General features: G+C 36.3%; 1 protein-coding gene across 4 annotated transcripts in view; it reads right to left on the minus strand.

Moving 5' to 3' along the window:
* Positions 1-23,267, minus strand: part of CRB1 (crumbs cell polarity complex component 1) — a 151,035-nt gene that overhangs the window by 16,868 nt on the left and 110,900 nt on the right. For 2 of the 4 annotated variants that reach the window (XM_087930316.1, XM_087930319.1), the window contains 5 exons: positions 22,578-23,128; positions 18,801-18,966; positions 14,814-15,708; positions 12,872-13,000; positions 12,049-12,175 (listed from right to left, as the gene is read on the minus strand). In XM_087930316.1, the coding sequence (XP_087786442.1) occupies positions 12,049-12,175; positions 12,872-13,000; positions 14,814-15,708; positions 18,801-18,966; positions 22,578-23,128 (1,868 nt within the window). Of the gene's footprint in view, positions 1-9,289; positions 10,799-12,048; positions 12,176-12,871; positions 13,001-14,813; positions 15,709-18,800; positions 18,967-22,577; positions 23,129-23,267 lie in introns of those variants that run through there. The other 2 variants (XM_087930318.1, XM_087930317.1) reach the window with 2 other exon arrangements.

A 23,267-nucleotide genomic window follows, 5' to 3' on the forward strand; every position in this document is an offset into this window, starting at 1 on the left:
TTAGGTAATTCTCTCTTCTTTTTTTCCCCTTCCCATCTTATTCACCCCCCCATTATAATCTTTTTGAAGATCTGCTACAGCATTAAAATCCCCTATAATACAAATATTTTTCCTTTCCGGTTCAATGATTTTGGCATATAAAGCCTTATAGAATTCTTTTTGATTGGCATTAGGGGCATAATTTACCACCAATAGGATTTTTTTTTAAATATTTCTATTGCCAGAACTCTTCCTTTGGGGTCTGAAAATATTAATGTTGCTTTTATCTCTTCTTTAATGTAAACTGCTATTCCATTCTTTTTTTCATTATCTGCAGAAGCCATAAACACTGCCCCTAATTTGGAGCAGACTAAATATTTTTCCTGTATTTTTAAAATGTGTGTTTCCTGTAAACAAACAATATCTGCATTTTGTTTTATCAACTTTGCCAGAATCCTTTGTCTTTTTATTTTTGAGTTTAAGCCATTTATATTAATGGATAAGAGTTTCACCTCTTTTTCCATAGTTCTAGTTGTATCTATTTCTTTATCTCCTAATCACACTTTTTTCTCTTTACGTTATGTTTGTTAATCTAAAATCTTCTCTTTCTTGTTGCTACTGGATGATTTTTCTTACTTCTTATTTTTTCTTCTTTATTTTTGATTGGTCTTATTCTTCTTGAAAGTTTAAGTCTCATTATTTCTCACTCTTTGCTTTGTAGTTACTCCAAGTTCTACCTGTGGTTGATACTGTGCCTTGCTTTCTTCTTTTTCTTCTTGTTGTTGCTGGTTGTTTTCCAAGTTTTCTGGGGTCTTCTGTCCCTTCTTTTGATGCTCTTGGTCTTCTTGGGATTCTGGTTCTAATTTGTCTTTACTGGTCTGCTCTTCAGAGCCTACCAGTCTTTCATAGAAATCTTGGGCTTTTTCGAAAGAGTCTACTTTAATTTTTCTTTCCCCCCAAGTAATTAACATCCCTTCTGGGACAAGCCATTTAAACAAAATACCTTTTCGACTTAATTGGGCCACCAGGGATTTGTAATCTCGTCTTGCTTGTCTAACCCTTCTTGGGATTTGTTTAAGAACTGAAATTTCTTTGTCCTTATACTTCATTGTTTCGTCTCTCGATATTATATATATAATGTCCCGGACCTTTCTTATTGCAAAACGTACATGCACTTCTCTTGGGCATGTGTGTCATCTTGCATAATTAGTACTTACTCTATAGACTTCATCCAGCTCTTTCAGAATCTCATCTTTGTCTCTTTCCAGTACCTCCGCCAAGATTTCCGCCATCACCTGATCTAAGTCTTCTTCTTTTGATTCCCCTATATTTTGGAATCTTAGATATGTTGCAGCCTTGCCCATTTCTAAATACACCAGGGAATCTTCCATTTCCTTACTCATAGTCTTTAAGTGTTCATCCACTCTTTCCATTTTTTTTTCAGTTTGTTCTGTCCTTTTCTCTACTTCTTTTATTATCAATTCATTTTTCTACAATGCTTGCTGTAAAGTTCCAATTTTTTCATCTACTTTAGAAATATCTACTTTCATTTCTGCTTTTAATTTCCCCATCTCTTCTTTTAGTTCATTTATATCTGCTCTTGTATCTGTATGATTTTTGAGCATTATTTCTTGTAGCTTTGACATAGAATCTTGTAGAGTAAGCAGTGTCAAATGGATATTGGTATTTGTAATAGAAGTCTGTTTCTCCAGTGTTAATGATTCCTCAATTGTCTTCTGTGACGTTGGTGAGGGTATTGCTATTGGAGTTGTTAATGTCGTCTTCTTTCCAGCTTTGAGCATTGTAGTAGTTATGGAAGTCATTTCTCCTAAAATTTGTTTCTGTTTTTGTATTATATTGATTACATTGTCCCAGATTAGCATTTACTGTTAAATAAGATATCGTAAAATTAACCAATAAACTAAATTGACTAATAACTAATTAACTAATTTGTCTATCTATCTCTTAATTTGCTAAATTCTTTAATATATCCAACAAACTTGTAAATTCAAATACTATCCAATAAAATTTCAAAATTCTAAATTAGATATATGCATTTGTAAAATCTATGCTTATTTCTCAATATTATGAAATCCAAGTAACAGTAATGATAGATACCTTCTCCTATTTCTCTAATTATATACAAATCTTGTCTATTGTATATTCTACACCATTCCACATATGTATAAAGATATATATCTATATATATTATGAGACAATATTATATTATAGTATTATAAAGACTTCATCAATGCACATAGAAAATTTTAGAAATTGATTAACCTCAAAAAGTCAATTGATTATTTAAAGTAATAAGCAAGATATACTCAAATATTAATATGTAGTTAATCAGTTATAACTATAAATGTAGTAAATATAAATATTAAATGATTAGTGTTATCAATATCAATGTTACTTAACAAGATGCTGATAAATCAGCTGGGACTGACAGAATACCTCACAATTACACTCATCAAATGTCTCTCCTTCTTCAGTCAATACATAGGTAGAGGATAATAAAATATAGAATAGTTGATCCATATATCCAAAATTAAGAAAGGGGAGAGTCTTAAATTAATTGTCCAGCTCTCTGTCTCTGAAGCTAGATGATTTCACTTCCTCACATTTAGGCAAAAAAAAGAAAGAAAAAAAATAATTACTGAGTAACATTTATGGCTTCCTAATATCTCAACACACTCAGCAGTACACACTCCTCCTTCTGTCTTGGGTTTCAAGCAAATAATTTTTCCAAAATTCTCCACTAAAGTACTCCCCCAGCCAGCAATCCCCATTCCACATTCAGAGAGACTTAAATCAGTTATTGATATTGTCTATAACCACAAGTCTTTAATCTAGTTCAAAGGTTCAAGTCTTCTCCCGGTCTCAAAAGTAGCCAGCCCAATCCTTCCAAGCAAAAAATAATCCAAAAGCACCCCAAACCTCCATGAGTCAAACTTTTTTCTCCAACTGGCAACAATATAGCAAACCTCTCTGATCCGAGCCTCCTTCTCTAGGTCACTACTGTTTCTTCACTTCCTCCTCCTGAGCCCTTTCACTTTCAGACACTTTCGCGCCCTCTCTTCTTTCCTGCTTCTTTCCAGGCTCTGATCAGCTTGTTGCTTCTCAACAAATCTCTTCACTAATCAATAATCGACCACTGTCACAGGATCTCTGCACAAACCTCTTCTTTAGCTGCCACAGGCTGTCACTCACTCTCTTCCTTTCATGGGTGACTGTTTGGACTATGGGATCACCATTACAAGCCTGCAATCTCTTGCTGGATAGCCTCTGCAGGGTTTCTCTTCGTTGCGATGAGGGGTTGCCCTCCCCTCTCACTGCAGCCTGAGTCTCCCGACACCAGCACGGTTCTCTACAGGAACCGTGCACCCCGAGGGTTCGTGCCAAACAGCAAAAAGGATTTAGAAGGACAGGAGACGGGCTTCTACACCTCTGTTCGCCCTCCCTTCATCACCAGAAGTCACGTAGTAGTATTTTAAATGTAGAACAAAAGCACCTAAATTTAATATGCTGCAATTTACAACTGTAATGAAGGTGGCACTAAAATATTCATTTACAACTGTAATGAAGGTGGCACTAAAATATTCATTCTTTACAGACAATAGGGGACTTCTGGATCTTTAAAAAAATTACTACTTTTGTAGTTGTCTGAAATTTAATAGCTTTCATCACATAGGAATATGTCTTAACGTATAATTTATTTCTATATTTAAAAAGTAACAAATGCTTAAAACTTTATTAAAGCACCAATTATTAAATAACAAATGCTTAAAACTTTATTAAAAAATCAGGAATCTAGTAGCATTTTTTTTCTAACAATACATTTTATTAAAAGGCATAAGTTTGCATGACCAAGTTTGCATGACCTGCAGCTTACTTCATCAGAGTTGGCAGGAATGCTTCTAAATTTCAGCTAGTTCTAGCAGCTAAAATGACTTTAGTAGAGGTAGAAATACAGACCAATTTATAAGAGAAACTTTGTAGCCACACTAAATAAAATAAAATGGTACGTTTGCCATAATATTTAATTTAGAGTATCTAGATCTCTACCTTAACCTGTCCATAAATCAGACCAATTTAAAATACAGTCAAAGTCAGTTTGGTTCACATCAAAACTTTGATTAGCTCATATCCATGATACATCCCAAATCTGTTCTTCCTCTCTAGGAGAGAATTTAAAGCACAATTAAATATTTTCAAACATAAGATAAGCATATATATTAATTCCTTTGCATGCTGCTGATATATCTGAGGGAGATAGGCAAAAAAAGTGAAAATAAGTAAATAAATAAATAAAATATCAGTGTATATGAAAAATTGCTATAATTCCCATTTTTAATTCCAATCTGAGATCAAGTTCATGGCATGGCATGGCATGGCATGGTATAGCATTGCACAGCATAGAACAGCTTTATTGGCCAAGTGTGACTAGACACACAAGGGATTTGTCTCCAGTGCATAAGCTCTCAGTGTACATGCAAAACAACAAAGTAATAATAATCATAATAACAAATGATAATAATCATAATAATTATAATAATAGAGAAGGCAGTGAAACAGATGAGAAGGATAAAAGTAATATAGCAATACTACATAGATTTTATTATAGATTTTAAAGAAACACATATACTGTAGCCCCAACCTCCTTTGCTCCTATTTGAATATTGTTTATAATGTAAATAAAGCTCAGAAGATCCCCATGAATTCTCCTGGTGCCTGAAGTTCTTATTCCACTGGGAATGTTGTGTGATGTGGTGGGATGCAATGGGGAGAAGAACAAGATGAAACCCAAGGGAGAAGATTTCACCTAAAATATGCCGAGAAAGTTGAAATGATCTATTCCCATCCATCCATCTCATTATCTGTAATTGCCCCCTAACCAATAGAACTGTGCTTCTTTTTAACTAGTGGTGTGTTTTCATTTTTCTACTTCTCAACAGAAGCAAGCGGGGGCTGGGTGTCACAGGCACTCTGTGCTTCCTTTTAATCTCTGCTTTTTTATTTTGTGTTTGTTTTGCTTTAAAGAAAGTAAACAACCAGTTTGACAGAAGTACAAACAAGACACCTCGGAGACACTAGCCATCCAAATTAAATATGATGGTTAACAAAATAATAAAACAAAACATCATTTACTACACTGATATCCTCCCACAGATTTTTGCTTTTTGTGATATTTAACATAGCACTTGTTCTTAGTACTTGTGAATCTATTGCAAACAGAAAGTGTTTTGAACTAAGCTTGTAGAAAAAAAGAAGAGGCAGTTTTGAGGAATAATAATAATAATAATAATAATAATAATATAATTATTATTATTATTATTATTATTATTATTATTATTATTATTATTATTATTATTATTATTATTATTATTATTATTATTAAAAAGGGAAACAAGATGAACCACAGTTGAATGGTTCTGCCAGGAGGACCCAACAATCTGAAAGCATGCTTTCTTAGCATTAGTGAGTTTATAAAATTTTATTAAACCTCATTAGGGAGTCACTAATTCCCAGAATTCTTTCTTAGAACATTTCATTTCATTTTTTACTTAGTGTTGTCTCCAGGTTACATTTAGCATACTATCCCTGCAGATCAGGGCCATTGTTCATCTCTTTGACATCTCTTTCAGGGCAACTCTGCACCACTACCCAGAAGAAGCAAACAAGGTGAGCACCCAGCATTTAGAAAAGCAGACAGATAGATAGACATGGACGTATAGTTAATGAATATAACCACAACTTCTGTTATGCTTTTAACACCATCAAGTGCACCACCAATGCATCTGTTATAGCTATGGAGGAATGTTTTAGCTTTATCATCTGTATTTATAACAGGAGGATATGCCACAAAAATAGAAATATAGTGCTGCATTTGCATGAAAATACAAAAAGCCATTTCAGGTTTCTTTCTTTCTTCTTCTTCTTCTAAAAGGAAGGGAACTAGTATTGTATAACACCTCAGCAGCTGTGAATATTTTAAAATATAAAAATTGCTTGGTTATTTATACCTATGCAATTGTGTAGTGATTGAAAATCTGAAGTACACCCAATTTTTAAAATAGAAGCTTTTACTGAGTGAAAAAAAATAGTATTGATGGAAGAGTTTGGTAAATTTTGGGAGGGAGTATATGCTTCTTTTCATGTGCTATATACTGATATATGTATAGATGTGCAGTACTTAGAAACCAAACAGTGCTGGTGGACAGACAGCAACGATAAAAAAAGAAGAAACAATAACTTCTGACAATTAGAAGTGGATCACATTAGAAGTAGTTCTCATTTACTGACCACAATTGGGACTGGCAATTTGGTCGTTAAGCAAAGTGGTCACTAAATGAAAACATGACTGGTGTATATAAATTAGATTTCAGCATACATTAATATCAAATATGCTAATGAACAGAACCATGTTCTATTTTAAGGGACTAATTTGTTACCTACAGTTTTCATTCTGAGCTAGGACTCAGATTCTGGCAGGCTTAAATTGCCTTGTTTTCTAAAGATACTGTATTTCCTGAAAAACTGCCTATCTTAGGAAGAAGTCTCAACTGCCATCTAAGGCAGAATATATTAAAGATGTGAACCAAGGAGCTACACTTCTGTTGAACTATAGCTCCTCCCTCATATGTAGGTAGATCTCCAGAAGTTGAATTATTGATTGATGGATTTAAATGATGTATGGCCATCCATCTCATAATACTGACTGTATTCTAGCATGCAAGGATAAAAACATGATCCACAGCATGCAAGCCAAAGATAAAACAATCTTAAAAACCACATCAATAGTAGAGAGCTCACGTAACCTTCTGACTTAAGTGCCTGGGGAAATAGCCAGGTCTTCAGCCTCTGATAAAAGGTTACAGGGTGAGGGCCATATGTATTTTCAAGGAGATGCTGTTCCATCCCTATGGAATCTGCCACAGAGGAGGGATAAAGGGGTCCAGAAGGTAGTATTGTTTAATGGAAGTGACCCAGAACATGTGTACTCTGAAGAAACTGATGGGATGGGTGAAAATAATTATCAACAGGTGATCCCACAAGTAACTTTTCCCTGTCCCTTACAGGATTATATAGGTAATAATTAGCACCTTCAATTGTACCCAGAACTCTACTGGAAGCCATTTTTATTTATGGAGTTGTTTATTTATATCCTGTCTTTACTGCTTTTACAAACAACTCAATGGGGTGAATATATCCAACACACTTCCTCCTACAACCCTGTGAGGTGAGCTGGGATGAGAGAGAACTGGCCCATTGTCATCAGGGCTTGAACTCATGGACTTGAACTCATGGTCTCTTGCTTTCTAGCCTGGTACCACTAGACCAAACTGGCTCTAAGACAACTTGCAAAGCTGTAGTATTAGATTACCATTAAACTCCTTTTGAGAAGCTACCTCTGTTTTCAAAGAGTATATAAGTGAAAAATAGATTACTACAGTATGAAGTAAGTTTGAAGTGGACTTTTTTTTTTTACAATGAAGAAAAATAAACACCATTTCAGTATTTGTAACTAACTGAATACTTCCATGAAAGAGATTCTTTTGAATCATTGTGATATGAATAATGAAGGCTAAGAACTAGGTCTTCATTATAATTTGGACACCATATGAAAGCAACCACCAGTATTTATAATTACAGTTTAATCCTTCTCACAACATTAGTTCTTTGCCACAGCAATCCACTAAATCTAACAGTTATTGTCCCACCAAGTGGGAGTACCTGTGTGATCTTATTAGGCTCAAACGCTAAGCAGAAGCTAAGCAGAATCGGTCCTGGTTAGTATTTGGAGGGGGAAAGTACAGGGTTGTTGGTTAATCTGAGAAGTAGAAAAAAGATTCTGAAAGAATATATTTCTGTATTGCATGAATATGCCTGTGAAGTCATCTGGGGGAAAACTTCATTCAATGTAGCCTTTATATTACCTTTCACTAGTACAATCTGAAGTGCGGTCCAGGAGTACAATGAACAAATAAGAAATACATTTATACAAAGGTCATAATTTGTACTGGTGAATATATTACTCACTTTGGAGCTGATTTAAAATCCCTCAAGTTAACATTATATTGCTGAGCTAAGGCCAAAGCACATTTGCTAGTTCTTACTTATTTTAATAGGATTATTATTAATTTGTTTTGCTTTCACAAAATGAGCACATATAAGAATGGCAGTAAGATCAAAAATGAACATACAAGATGAAGGAAAAAGATATGCCAATGGAAGGAAAGGTTGTTATTCAGGGTTTGACACCTTTTTCATCAGTACGATAATTAGTCAAGAATAACTGCATAGAAACAACTATGCAAATATAGAATAAATTATTTATGAAGTGGTAGGCATTTATTATTGTAATTTCAGTGCCATTAGGATGTATACGTCTAACTACCAATTGCAATTAATGAATACATTAGGGCCCCTCCAATAGGCAAATCCCAGTGTCATATTCTGCAAAGGGGTATTTTTCAGTTTTGAATTCACCATTACTAAAATTTGCCATGCTTATTCATGGTTTCAACATTATTAGGAAAAGTGTAACTCTGTAATATACGGCTGTCAATTTTTTAAAAAAATAATGCACCAATACTAACCCTGGAGATACTACCCAGATCTGGATTTGGTTATGGCATACTAGAAAAAGGTAAGTCTGAAGGAGAGCCTATAGGCTTTTCATCTGGGCCTTAGGTGCTACATTTTCAGACCAAAGTAACAGCATGCGGGCTTCGTGCCTTGATGATTTATATGGCTCTAGTTAAGGACTATTATATTCTACTGTTTATCCTACTCTAATGACTGAGAGTTGTAAGAAAGTTGCTGATTCAGAAAAGAAATGTGTCGGCACCAGAGAGAGAATTTTAAATGCAAACAAACAATTCCATGCAGGAGAGAGAAGGGGGAAGGGAGAAGGAGAGAAAGAGGGAGGGAGAGAAGGAGGGAGGGAGGGAGAGGGAGAGAGAGAGAAATAATATGTGTATGTGCATCAATATTTCAGTTGACATTTGGTGAAATCAAAATAGCAGGCACCAAATGTCTTCTGAAATTGGAAAAGAAGGCTTTCTGTCCTGAGGGAGGGTTGATCCTCCCAGCTGTAGTCTTTAGTGAAAGACACTTGTCTCGAGAGATGTTTAAGTAATCACACACCTCAGGGTTCAGGTGTAATGCAGTTTGGAAACAGCCTTGCTTCAGCTTTCGAAGTAGCATGGATCTGAAGTGTGCATAAACCTTTATAAATCATGACATACTCAAAGACAATGAGAATAGCATAGAGAGAGAGACACAAATGAGAAAGATCGAGGCATGACAAAAGCAGAAGGTTTATTATTTACACAAAGACAGAGATGCTAATACAGACAGAATGTGGTAAAAGGACACAGATGTACAAATGTATGAATTTGGAGGATGGACTTGATAATCAAGGTGTTAGGAGGAGTTATTTCCATGACTGCAGGAATTAATGGGTTTAGCGGCATGTATATAGGGAATAAGATTTTTTTTAAAAAAATTATATGGGTTTTTTTTTTTTGCGTTTAGCTGAAAACCCCTCAGAGTCACTCTGAGAATGAGGTGATATCTAAATTTTAAGATCAAATAAACAAATATGAAGTGATTTTTGCTGTTAATGATTTTAATGATACATTCTAAATATATATTTGCACCCTAGTATCTGATCCCACAATCTCAAAATACATTTTGAGGAGGGGAATATATACATGATGTCTTGTTTATTCTGCAGAATTTTTCATTTTCATTTTTATATTGTAGAAGATATCTTTCAGAGCAATCATTCTTACAAATTCTATAGTTTTCCGATATTCCAAACCTATGAAATAATTTATTATTGGAACATCATTAGTGTTGCTTAGATATTTTCTTTTTTTTCTGTTTTGATAAGATGCTCAAAAAGATTATGTACAGCAATCAGAACTGTCCACCATAATATAATATTAGTAAAGTATTTTTCTTTTATGTCACTCAACTCAGTGCTGCAGCTATTTTCAGTATGAAACAAATAAAACATATTTATTCAGACTATTCTGTGTCAGAATAAAAGCCCCTTTTAAAATACAGGTAGCCATACATTATTTTTTTCCTTTATAGCACATGGTTAATGAACTGAATATTAAGTTCATTCGTTCTGCATTCATTCTATGTCATTATCAATTCACTTTCCAATTAAGATGGTAATGCTAGATACCATCCATCCATTTCTCCATCCATCCATCTATCCATGGAGATGAAAGGACACCTACATTGATAAATAAGGGCTGTACCTCAGTACAAGTACAAACACTGGTGCAGTGTTTAGAATGCAGTACTGCAGGCAAATCACAGCTCACTCCAGGAGTTCGATCTGAATAGCTCAAGACTGACTCAGTCTTCCATCCTTCTGAGGTCAGTAAAATGAGGACCCAGATTGTTAGGGGCAATATACTGATTCTGTAAACTGAGTAGAGAGGGCTGTAAAACACGATGAAGCTATGTAAGTCTAAGTGCTATTGCTACAAGCCCAACTTTGAAGCAGCAATACAGGAAGTGAGTGGGCCAGGCTCATATTAAATCTTAGAAAGACAAAGTAACTGTTTATTCATAAATCATCTGAACCTAGAGTGACGCCATTACTAGGTCAATCTGGAACAGCAATTTTCTGAAGTGAGTGCTTTAACTTCATAGGAGCATCCATTATTGATTTCATTATGGTCTGAGTTCAGTGTGTAATTTAAAATGTAATTGGTGTGGATGAACCAGAAAATAGGAAATAATATAAATCCAATAGAGATTATGTCTAATACATGGGCAGGTCACAATCCTTTGAAAATAATTTGGAAAGGCCAAAAGAAAAAAAGAAGAAGATAGACATTAAACACACAAATTTTGAAAGAAAAACAGTATATCCAACTGATTAAAAAAGAAATGGAACTATTCATCAAAGAGAATAAGAATCAATACACAACATTACAGAATTAAAGCATACCTACGCAGAATAACAGTAGCGTATACAGCCCAAAGAAATAAAGAAAAATGGAAAAAACAAAACAAAACTATCTGCTCTCAATGACATCACTCTAACAAATGTCTGGATTGCAGAAAGATAAAGTGGTTTTAAGAATACTGAAACAAAGGGATTCTAATTAAAGAATGCATGTGTACAATATATCTGAAGTCATATAGAGGCGTGCTTCCATTCAATCAGACATTATATGCATGCACACACATGTGCACAAATTAAGACATTTAAGATCAGTGATAACATTTTAAAAGTCAGAAATACAAGTTGGTGATTTCCAAGTATTGGAAGAAAATGACCACATTAAAAAAAAGGAAGGAAATAAATAGCCTCTTGATGCTCAAACTGCAAAATGTAAAAGAAAACAAAGCTAACTTAAATTGGATTTAATGCAGTAAACAGAAATCAAAATTAATTTCCCTATTCTGACACAATTTTCCCTTTCTATCATTAAAATTACAATTTGGCAGCAACATTTGGAAGGGCTCCAGATACAATCCCCAATGCATTGGGGGCACTCTATATAACTCTGAAGCTGTAGGCTGCAACCCCTGTTTTAAAGTCAAAGATGTTTGTTTTTGCATCTTACAACACTAAGGGAGGAGACAAGATAAAAACCAGACTACTGAACAAATCCGAACTAGAAGACATTATCAGCAAGTGAAAATGGAGATCTGTTTTTGGAACCTTTTCCTTCCTTCTCTATCACTTTAAAAGTATCAAGAATCACAAATCTGTCTCACAGTCTCTCTGTTTACCATTGCAATAACAACTCCAAATCATTGCAATGACAGACTTTACATCTATCTGAAATATTGCAAAACATGGTTAGAAGTTTTGGATTTGTTGTTATTTTTACTTTCACTTTGGGCAAGATATCTTCTGCTGTGTTTTGATGGCTTTAAAATAACACTGGAGGAATTTCGCTGCTAATCATCTGGTTCACCCCATTCCACAGCTGGGTCATCATCCATGCGCAGAATGAGGTAAGAAAGTAGTTGAAAAAGATTCTGCCATAACAAGAGAGAGACAAAAAAGGAGATGTCGCTTACATCTATCTCACAGCGATCACCAGCATAATTCACATCACAGATACAGTAAAATTTGTTGATCTGGTTCTGGCAAAGGCCCCCATTGAGGCATGGATTAGAGTTGCATTCATTGATGTCCACTTCACACCTGCAAAGCAAACATTAGTTTAGTATTTAGGCCAACTGTTCTAAGAGGAAACAAAGGGAAAGAAATTTGGCTTTCTGTTTTCAAGGGCTCTGAAATGGCTTAAGCCATGTTTCCTCAACCTGATTTCTTCCAGATTTAAAGGACTTCACCTCCTGTTATCTCAAGTCATCAAGGTCCATGCTGGGTATTATGAATATCAAAGTATAAAACATCTCAAGGCAGAAAGTGGGTTAACATTGATCTTCTTTGGAGTTCAAGATTAATAGTTTCCTTAAATGAGACTAATGCTTCCTGGAGATGGGCTTGATCACAATATCTTCCAACTTTTTTGAAGTTATAGCATTTTGTAACTGACACAGTCTTAGATCAATCATGAACTAAGTTTCTTCATGCCAACACTTTTATTTTATATTTTTTAAAAATGATCCCACCTTATACAAAATAGCTTTTTAATGTGAAACTTTCATGTTGGAGTGAGTCCTTCACAACATATTTACGTGGATTCTATTTTGTTTTTTTCACTGCTTCTGCAATTGATGATATATTACTGTAGTAAACCAACCTAATATTTCTGCCAAGCCCAGTGTTTGTTGAATTATATCGTTATAATAACAGCTAATACATGGCATTATGCAGTTGCATGAAAAAATTATACATTCATTCTCAAATCAGTTATGACACATCAAAAGGTCTTACTGTAACCCTGCAAAGCCTGCGAGGCACATGCACTCTAAGCGTCCTTCAAACTCAGTACAGTTGCCATAATTGTAACAGGTGATATTTCTGTTCTCATTCCCACACAGTGTTGAAGGCATTCGTATGTGTCTATAGTGGGGGGAAAAAACAAGTCTGTAATAATATTCCAATATTCTTTCAAAGTATATCTATTTTTAATATATTAAAACCCTCATATGAAATCTACCGGGTCTTCTCTTGGATTTATATAAAACTAAATAGAGGTGATTACTTCCAAGTAATCAGATACCAAATATATAAATAGGAGACCTCTTGGGGTCTTGGGCACTCCTTTTCTAGAGTGGGAGATGGAATGGGACAACTCACCACAGCCAACTCATCATGATCAACTTGCTGTGATACAACACACTGTGGGACAATTTAACAATTTTATTTAATGAATTAAAGTAAATACAAATATTTTAATTTTGGCCATTCAAATTTCATTCTGTCTCTTCTTTTACATCCTTTCTCAAAGATTCTATTCCACTATTTCTTTGATATTAGTGTAACTCTTGTCCTGCAGTGAATTGGCTGTGGCTAGTTGTCCTGCAATGAGTTGGCCATGGCAAGTTGGCCATGGCAAGTTGGCTGTGGCAAATTGTCATAGACCAGTGAAAAAGGTGAGTTGGAAGAAGGACTAACCCAAATAAAGTGAGTGGCTATTTTTAGGAAGTGTCTCACTGAAATTAATGCATCTTCTTTTTAGGTTTTCATGGAAGACTGAAAAAAATGGGTTGCTTAAAATGAAGAGCAGAGAGGTATAGTGCTTTTTTGGGGGGGGAGGTATAAAATGGTGTACCACTACATTCTTCCTAGTCCAATTTCTCAGCCTAATCTAAAGCTCTGGAATTCTTTAATGGTCTCTCATCTAACAACTAACCAGGTCTGTGAAGAGCGTGTTTTAAAATTTCTCTCAACTTTCCCTGAATTCCAAAATACTAATTTTCCCTATTGTTTCTGCTACATAATCCAAAGACTGTACTTCCAAATTCCCACACTTCCCAAATGTTGGGTTATGAGCCGCTTGCATATGTATTCTCACAAGAGGAGGAAAAATTCCGCCAGGAAAAATTTCCACACAACCCCCATCACCCATTTTTTGTGATATATTTGTTTAAGATTATTCTTTTGATAGTGTATTTAATTGTTATCTGCCAAGACTGATTATTTATTTATTTTATTTAAGAAAATTTATTTGGCTACCCAACTCACTCTTGGGGACAAGGATATCCTCCCCAAATGAGGATATTGGTAAAAAATGGGGGTGGGGGGTGGACACAGAAAATAACTTGTATAATTTATACAAAGCCCTAATAGCACAAACAAGTCTAAATCACTAAACAAAGAAAAGGAAACTAAACAGGTCAGAAATATATTTTTGGAAAAGTTTTAAATAGCTGTTTGCATTTTAGATAATGCATTAAATGTAACATTAAGTCTCAATAGTTATTTGTTTGTCAATGTAGAGCCTTTTGAGGGTGGGGGCTATTTTGAGTTCTGGGGTCTCAATGTGGATACTTATTTCTTTCCTCCTCTCCCCATTTTTGGCTATTTCCCCATGGCAAATGAACTGCAGTTATTAAGGGCATGTGAAATGTAGAAAGAAGGGAAAAGTTACAAGCCACTCCACTTTGTATGTTAAAAACCTTCTTTGCCACACCTTCCTTTCTTTGAGTAAGTACTGACTCTTAGATACTGCCTGGACAGGTCCCTGCACTTGCCTCCTTCCTAGGGCTGAGAGAGAGTAACTGGCGCAAAATTACCAAGCTGGCTTTGTGTCTTAAGAACAAGACTAGAGCAATTTCCCAGTTCCTGATCTCATGCCTTAACCGCTACATCAAACTGGATCTCTACATACTCCTAGTGGATTACTATCTTTATCATTGCTTTGTTACTGTACCTGCAAAATCTTCCAGTGAAATTCCCAGTGCAGAGGCATGAATAGCCATTAATGCCATCTACACACGTGCCGCCATTTCCACAGAGATGTCCAAAACAGTCGTCTATGTCTTCTTCACACCTCATTCCTCTATATCCAGGATCGCATACACACTTGTAAGATGATATCCCATCACTGCAATTTCCATGGAGACAAGGGTTTGAGGAGCATTCATCAACACTGAATTCACACCGAGATCCAGTCCATCCTTTGGCACATGTGCAGTGAAAATAGCTGTAAAAATCTTCACATAGCCCGCCATTCAAGCAAGGATTTGAGTGGCAGGCATCCAGCTTAAGGCATCCAGTGACAACAGAATTGGCAGAGATCTTGAGAAATTGCTCTTCTTGTGGCTTTTTAGTATTGTCGAAGTAAGAGAGATGAATTCCACCAATCTCCACAGTGCTCATGCACCCTCTCAGTCCATCTTTTTGATCAAAAGCTTTGTCAGCCAGATAGATATCTGTGCCTTCTCTTAGGAAGTTAAGGTTTCCAGTGGCAACAGTACTCATTGCATGGTCTCTCTCATCATTTATATCAATACGCCATCTTGATGAGTGAGAGAGTGGCTCTGTCATAGAGTAGGTGACCTTGTGCCACTTCCCATCATTCACAGATAGGAAACTAGCCAGGCTCAATGTAAAAAAAGTATTACCACTCTGCAGCTGAAACATCAATTTGGTATCCTGAATACTGATAGAGAAGAATTCTGGCTCCTTCTCGGCATAAAGTAGTATGACATCTGAGTCTTGAGTCCGAAAACCAAAGGTTATATTAGTGAGGTCTCTCCTGATCTTCCCATTGCTTCTATAAAAGATGGCACTGCTTCTGCCATTAAAAATGGCATTGGAGATACCTGAGCAGAGATGGGAGAAATCAAGTTACTGCATAAGGCTAGTGCTATCATCTCTATATATTTATGGGAGAATCCACATTGCATAAAACCAAAAGTGCTTAGCGATAAAAAAAAAAAAGCACACTTATGTGAATCTTAAGAATTAGAGAATTGATTATTTGCTCCCTATTCTCTAAAATATTGATAGCCGATACTTATTAGTCCCTTAATTTGTAGTGATTGGTGACTGTGTAATGATTGGTGTGACCATAGTGCTGAAAAATTTGTTAAAACTTTAAGAAATCTGCAATTAATTAGCATGAAAATGCACGTCTGAAATAATTTTCCAGAAGAGAAGAGGACATTTGAGGTCAGTATAAAGGTTTAACCTGATCTCACTGTATCCTCAAAGGACAGCGGTACTGAATTAGCACTGTGCTGTTTTTAGAACTATCTTAGTGCCAGCTGAATGATCTGGGTTGCAAAACTGTAGATAAAACACAACATCACAACAAAGAATTGGATTTTTCTGGATCCCTTTGCTACCCCATAAATATTCAACTAGTTTTATCCGCCCACATATATTAGTACTACCTTGAATAGATTCTGAACAGTCAAAAGGCAACATTCTGTTAGCTAAGCATTTCCCTTCCACTTTCCCCCCCTCTTAATGATGCAAGTAGAGTGATACAATTAGATAGTTGAAAATTTGTGGCTTTCTGAGAAAGGAGAATTGGCCTTGGTCATTCTGCTTAGCAGTGTCATGTATTCTTATTCTGTCCTGATGGTACATGATTTTATGGGCTTCAAATCTTAGTGGCATTAATGAGAAAAAAAACCCTCTGCAAAATTAATCATTCCATTCTCTCCCCATCTTTACTCCTTCTTCAAAATATAGAACACACATAAAGTAGACAGACATGCCTCTAGATCATTTCAGATTTGTAGCAGCAGGGATGTCTGATTCCTGATCATTTAACACAATAACAGTGTGTCCTAAATTATACTGCTGAAACAAGGAGAATTTGGGCAACCTGAAGTTGATTCTCTATTGTTATGTTTGTGTATTGTCTATTTTGATGAATCTTAGGGTCTAAAAAAATAGCACATCTCTGAAACCACAATCTTGCCTTGGAGAGGATTGGAATTTATTAATGCCACCTTCTCCTGCCTCCTATCTAACCATGCAAATGTGCATTTCTATACACTATGCAAAGCTATTGACTCCCTGCAATTTTCTTCTTAATGTGCTATTACTGCAGAATGCAAGCCACCATCGTCTTATATGCATACTGGAGCTCCTATTCTTTTTAAGGATTTACTATGACTTTCAGAATAATGGATCTATATACAATTAAGTGGCAACATTTGACATTGAAATTTCCATTAGAGACACTCAGGTAAATTCCTCTGTGTGTTAAAAGCAAGAGAAGTCTGACAACAGCAAGGCAGAGGACCCACGGGAAGCTGTTCCCAGTACGCATGTGCATAGAGCTGTTAGAAGGTGAGAGCAGCTGAAACAAAAGGGGCAACTCGGGTATAAGGCTGGGAGATGATTGCCCCTCCCATCAGGTATAAAGGACTGGCAAAGATGATGAAACCTTTGCAGGAAGCAAAGTAGTTTGTTCAGTTCAGATTCATTCTTGAAGCTCTTTGTTCTTCGATTGGGTTTTTTTTCTAGTTCATTTTATACTTCCATTATTGGCAGCACTTCACAGAAAAGAAAGGTGGGTGCTTCTCTTGAGGGACTGTTTGAGATTAATTCTGGCTGGGAATGAAAACAATTCCCAGCATTGCAATAAAATAAGTCTTGTTTTTAAAGTAAGCGTGTGTGTAGTTATGGTCTAGGAAGCCTTGGTCAGAACAGTATCTGCCTCCCAAACTGTACTCTACTGTGCTCACTTTTGGAGCGTACGATCCTTAGCATCTCATTCAAAGCCTTTTGTAGTCCATCAGTTGATCTAAATTGCCTATTTGAGGTCTTCTGTTTTTTAAATTACTGGTTATTTACTTATTTATTTGTCAAAAGCTTACGATATAACAGAAACAAGAATAAACATAAGCTTAAATACAAGAAACAGAAACTAATAATTGGAGACAATAGGACAGGCACGGTAGGCACGATTGTGTGCTTATGCACCCCCCCTACAGACCTCTTTGGAATGGGGTGAAGTCAATAGAGAATAGTTTGAGGGGTAAAGGAGTGGGGCTTTGAGCAGGTGATGACAGAATCAGGTAGTGAGTTCCAGACATTGACCACTCTGTTGCTGAAATTGTACTTCCTGCAATCGAGTTTGGAATGGTTTACATTTAGTTTATATCTGTTGTGTGCTCTTGTGTTATTGTTGTTAAAGCTGAAATATTCATTAACTGGTAAGATGTTGTAACATATGATTTTATGTACTAGGCTTAAGTCCAATCTTCGTCGGCGTAGTTCAAGGTTATCTAAGCCTAGAATCTCAAGTCTAGTGCTGTAGGGTATTCTGTTGTGAACAGAGGAATGGTAAAATACTTCTGGACTCGCTCAATTGTATTTATGTCTGATATGCAGTGCGGATTCCAGACAGCAGAGCTGAATTCAAATATTGGTCTAGCAAAGGTTTTGAATGCCCTAGTTTGCAAATCAGTATTACCAGAGGAGAAGCTTCGTAAAATTAAATTTACAACTCTTAGTGCCTTTTTGGCAATGCTGTTGCAGTGAGCTTTGGCACTTAGGTCATCCGATATGAGAACTCCAAGGCCCTTGACAGAGTGAGGGTCATCAACAAGGTCATATCCGCCTAGCTTGTATTTGGTGTATTGATTTTTTTTTTTAACCAATGTTTAGGACAGAGCATTTGTCATGACAGTTGGAATCATTGGTTGCCAATAATTAGGCAACCAAAATAACAGAATAACATAGTTGTGAGAGGCCTTGAGGATTTTCTAGACCAATCCCCTGCTATAGCAGGAAACCCAATAACATTTCAGACGTATGGTAAACCAAACATAGCAAAAAAGGGAGATCACCCATTTACCCTGAAAGGATGGCAGAAAAAAAAAAAAAAGCTGTTGCTCTGTTACCTTAATTTGCAAAAGGGAATACAAATAATGGAGGAAGCTGAAATACTTGCATTCAAATCCTTGATACACTGGCAGACATTGGGCTTCAGGAGGGCAAGGACTGAGTTCACACCATTTCACTTCTTCACAAGCTTTCCCAGCCATATTTGGTGGACAAGTACAAGTGAAGTCATCCCAGATTGAATAGCAAACACCACCGTTCTGGCATGGAGCGGACTAAAAAGGAAAAAAAAATGGGAATGAAAAGTGAGCAAAGTTTTGTGTTTTCCCAATCAGTTGAAAAGAGCCCTGGGGAAGAAAGAATCTGCCTTTCTGCTCAATGCCACTAGTGGCAGTTACTCTTGTTTTATTTTTCATATATATTTAATCAGGGATGCATCAGGTCTGGCCTTCCAGATGTTGAGTAACTTTATCATCAGGATGGCTGATGGACTGAAGAAAATTTTCCACCCCACATTTTGCAGGCCATATGTTATCCATTTCTTTTACACAACGATTAGAGTGGAGCCGGCAGCCACCCTGGCCTATTAATCTGTTTGCAAAGCAAGCAAACCCAATAAAAAAAGTGGTGGCTTTAATCCATTGGCAAAATACTTGCTTCGAATGTCAAAAAATTCTCAGTTAATTTCCTGACCTGACCAGCTAAAGTATCTTAGGTAGCAGAGTTAGTGAAGACCTCTGATTTCACCCTCAACTGGGAAATAGGCAGGAAGCAAGAAATCTGAGATCAAGGCTTTCAACTTCTCTGCCTTTCAAACAACCACGAGGGGGGAGGGGAAGCTCCAGTTTTTATGAGAATAGTTGGTACTGTGAGAGAGGAAGTTCAATCTTCTGTACTACTTTCTCTAGATCTAAATTTGATCCTAAGGCTGCTAGGAGACCCATTTGGGAGTTGTTGTGGGGAGCATAAGTGACATTTTTGGGCCTGCATTTCTTTTCCTGCTCTGAGCTAATAATTCAGGGGAGGGAGAAGTGATTAGACCAAAAAGCAAAGAGAATGGAGGGAGGAAAATAGATATTAACCTTTCTCTTGCTACTTCCCACAACACAAAGGTCTCCACCCCCGTGGATGGTTTTATTATTACTGTTTTCAAATGAGAAAAAACCAGTATCCCATGTCAACACAGACAATACTGGTAATAACAGTTTTGCCTATTATAAAGGCACTCTATTGTATAGAAAACAACTCTAACCAGCTATTATTTTTTTTCAACCTAATTGTAGAAATGCTTCTTCTTTGGGGGATTTTGTTTTGACTTTGAACTTCTGACAAATTGAAGAGAAGGCAAACAGAAAACTAGTAAAACAAGAGCAAGATGTTCGAATATGTGTAATTTTAAAGTCTTGCTTTTATTTGATTTTTTTGTATTTTTATACAATTTTATTAAATTGTATATTGTTCATTCAACTGTACAAAAAAACAACTTTCAACTGAATGCCTGCTTGCCTGCGCGGATGCATAATTAAATGGATGTAAAGGATGGATGAAAGCAAAAAGACCAGGTTGAAGGGGAAAATAACTTAGGACTTCTCAAGTCAGAGGAACTGTCAGGCTATAAAGTTGTGAAGTATGAATGAAAAGTAGATCCTGTCTACTTTTTTAAAAATATATGTTTTATTACTTTTGCCTTGAGCTGGCTTCTGTTCACCACTTAATGGTTCTGACATGAAGTAGCACATGTATGTAAGCCCTCATAGAACCAAAATTACAAATGGTATGCTTGTCAAAGGACTCCATTAACACATTCAGAGTATTCCCAGACCTACTATTTCTCTCATATTTTGAAGAAATTGAGAATTGTAGCTACTTCTGCAGGCCTAGAAATACTAAGAACCCACTAGGAACACTAGGAAGCAATCTGTGCTCATCTTCCAGCCGAATACTGGAAAAGTAAAATTTAATCAGTCTCCCAATCCCTGAACTCTTGCAGGTCCTGGAGCAACAAAAATCCTTTCCACCATTGCATATAAAAATAAAATAAATAAATTGCCATTCTTTTTTTACACCATGTATTCAGCTCCATTTGTCTGATTTCCATAAAAAAGAAAAAGAAACAGACCCTTAATAGTTACTGTTAAGGGACCCGAATACCATTCTTATTGCGTTAAAAAGCTTCTTTTAAGTTGTGAAGAGAAATAATAGCTTGTCAGAATTTTTTTGTAACCACATGCTTTCCCCCATAGTATAAACTATGGCTGCATCTTGTTTGAGCCTGGAATGGTAGGAGAAGCAAAAATGTCTATAAATAGGGACCAGATCTGCTTCTGAATTACTGTAAAACCCTTAGATTGAAGTCTCCTCAGCTGGCTCTTGTGAGGGAAGAAAAAATAATAATGAGAAAGCACAAAGTATTGGTGAGCACTAGTCATAGCATTTGAAAGCAGCAGAAACCATGTAATAGAGAAGCACAGAAAGATAGTGGCTTAGACAAGGGTTAGGCATGCTGTGAGTTCAGTTGTTATTCCTCTGGAAGCTTCAAATGGCAAGGAGAAGTGAAAATGAAGAAGGAATGTCATCTTTTCCTGAAAAAAAAATAGTGGTATAATTTAAAAGTTGAAAACAGGGCAAACTCTTGAGGAGAAAATCAGGCAAGCTTATAAGGAAATCATCAAAATATCCCTAAATGTTTGAGATTTAAATGAATAGCTGCTTAATGTGAAACATACATCGTATAAACACAGAATCCACAACATAATATATTCCATAAGCCTGTACATTCCCTTGCATATAATTCATGGATAATAGTTTTTTTTTAGGTTGCCATGTTTTATAAAGTGTTAAAAGTTGTGAGGTTTTTTGATACGTCTAATCCATTTTTGGCTACTTTTATATTTCTTCAGCAATACAACATTCACTTCTTGTTTAACATTTTATGAATCTTGATGCCAGGTCTAAATGCCTGTAACATGCCCCATGATTAGCTTGTTCTGTAAAGGGTGGTTTTAAAGTAATTATGAGAATATTTTGGTTTGGGAACTATAGGGAGTTCAAGTTGCTCTTAATGAACAGCAGCTTTGCTTACTGGTTGTCATTACTGAGAGATTTAAGAGCTGCCCTTCCAGTCTACTAGACACTTTGTGGTATCATTGCCCACAAACTGCAAAAAAGTTTGGCAAAATCTGATCTTACCCACCTCTTTCACAGACAGCCTTGAGATATTCCTACTGTAATGTCCCGAGGTGTGGCACAAAAATAACAAAGTCACCAAAGTAGATAAATTCCCTTTAATGCCTCCAACTTGGCCCCCAATATCCAGTTATCCTCGGCTGGAGATCAAACTCTTTCAAAAACAGTCTATGAAGGGAAGAAATGCAGTCCAAATCCAAAGTAAAGATAATTAGAAATTTAAAAAAAACAACAACACAAACCACGCTGAAGATAACGCAGCACCCACAGTTGGGAGGACGCCAAAACCCAGAGTAGCCTCGACAAAGATAATGCACGCTTTGCTTCCAGCAACTTTGCCATGTGCAGTTTGCCCTTTTAAAGTCTTCCCAGCTGCAGCCGATGAAGTGGATCAGGGCCCTTTCCTCTCCCATAAGCCACATTGCTCCTTTCTCCGTTCCTCCCTGCGTGCCCTGGGATGAAGAGGGGATGGCTCTGGGTCTTCCTCTGAATGCCCAACCAGACTGTGCTCTTCCCCCATTTCTTCCACAGCCACCGGATCCACACTCCCATTCCCTGTCAGCTGCTCTATCTCACCCTCAGAATCAGACTCCAACAAGGGCATGACACCTACTGTCACACGTTGCTTAGGAACCCTACCAAGTCAAAGGGAAATTCTTTTTAATCATGGGAACAGAATCTTTAAAAAACGGTTCCTTACCTTGCAGAGGTCCTCTCCAATGCATCCTGAAACTACATTGATCAGGGTGCTTTTGCTGCTGACAGAATTCAGAGAAGCAGTGAGTGGGTAAAATTCAAGTGGGTGGTTGTCAAGTCTTAAATCTTGAATGCAGCCTTTGAAAAAGCCACCATTTAAAATGGTTTCTTGCTTGTCTGGTAATCCACCAATGTAGAGAACATCCCTTCTGTGTATTTTTCTTAACGATGTAGAAACAGAGCCCAACTTGTTTGATGACTGGAACAAGTCCATCGTATTTGGCCCCATTTTTAAAGAAATGAAATAGAAATTTCCATCGTTCATAATCTGCATACTTAAGAATTTGTTGGAGTGTGGACCTGACATTGCAAGTTTCCCATCTTCTAGCCAGACCTTGAGAAATAGGGACGTGTTTCTTTCTAGACCCAATAAGAAGCCAAAAGGCTTGCGTGTTCGCACAAACATTGATATTGTGACATTTTCATGACTTTCTTCTATGGAAAAAGCAGCATACCCAGTGGTTTCCTCATAACCAAATCTTCCTGGAATGTATTCTTTCTTTCACATGAGAAAAAGAGAGAAAGTAATAACCTCTTTTAATATAAAAAATGCTATTTGAGTATTAACATATCATAGATCAGCAATACCCAGCCCTGAATTTAAACTTAATATTTGACACTAATTATACTTTTA

This window comes from Pseudonaja textilis, chromosome 3, assembly GCF_049901715.1.
Source record: "Pseudonaja textilis isolate UNSWEBS1 chromosome 3, rPseTex1.2, whole genome shotgun sequence".
In the NCBI taxonomy this organism is placed as follows: domain Eukaryota; kingdom Metazoa; phylum Chordata; class Lepidosauria; order Squamata; family Elapidae; genus Pseudonaja; species Pseudonaja textilis.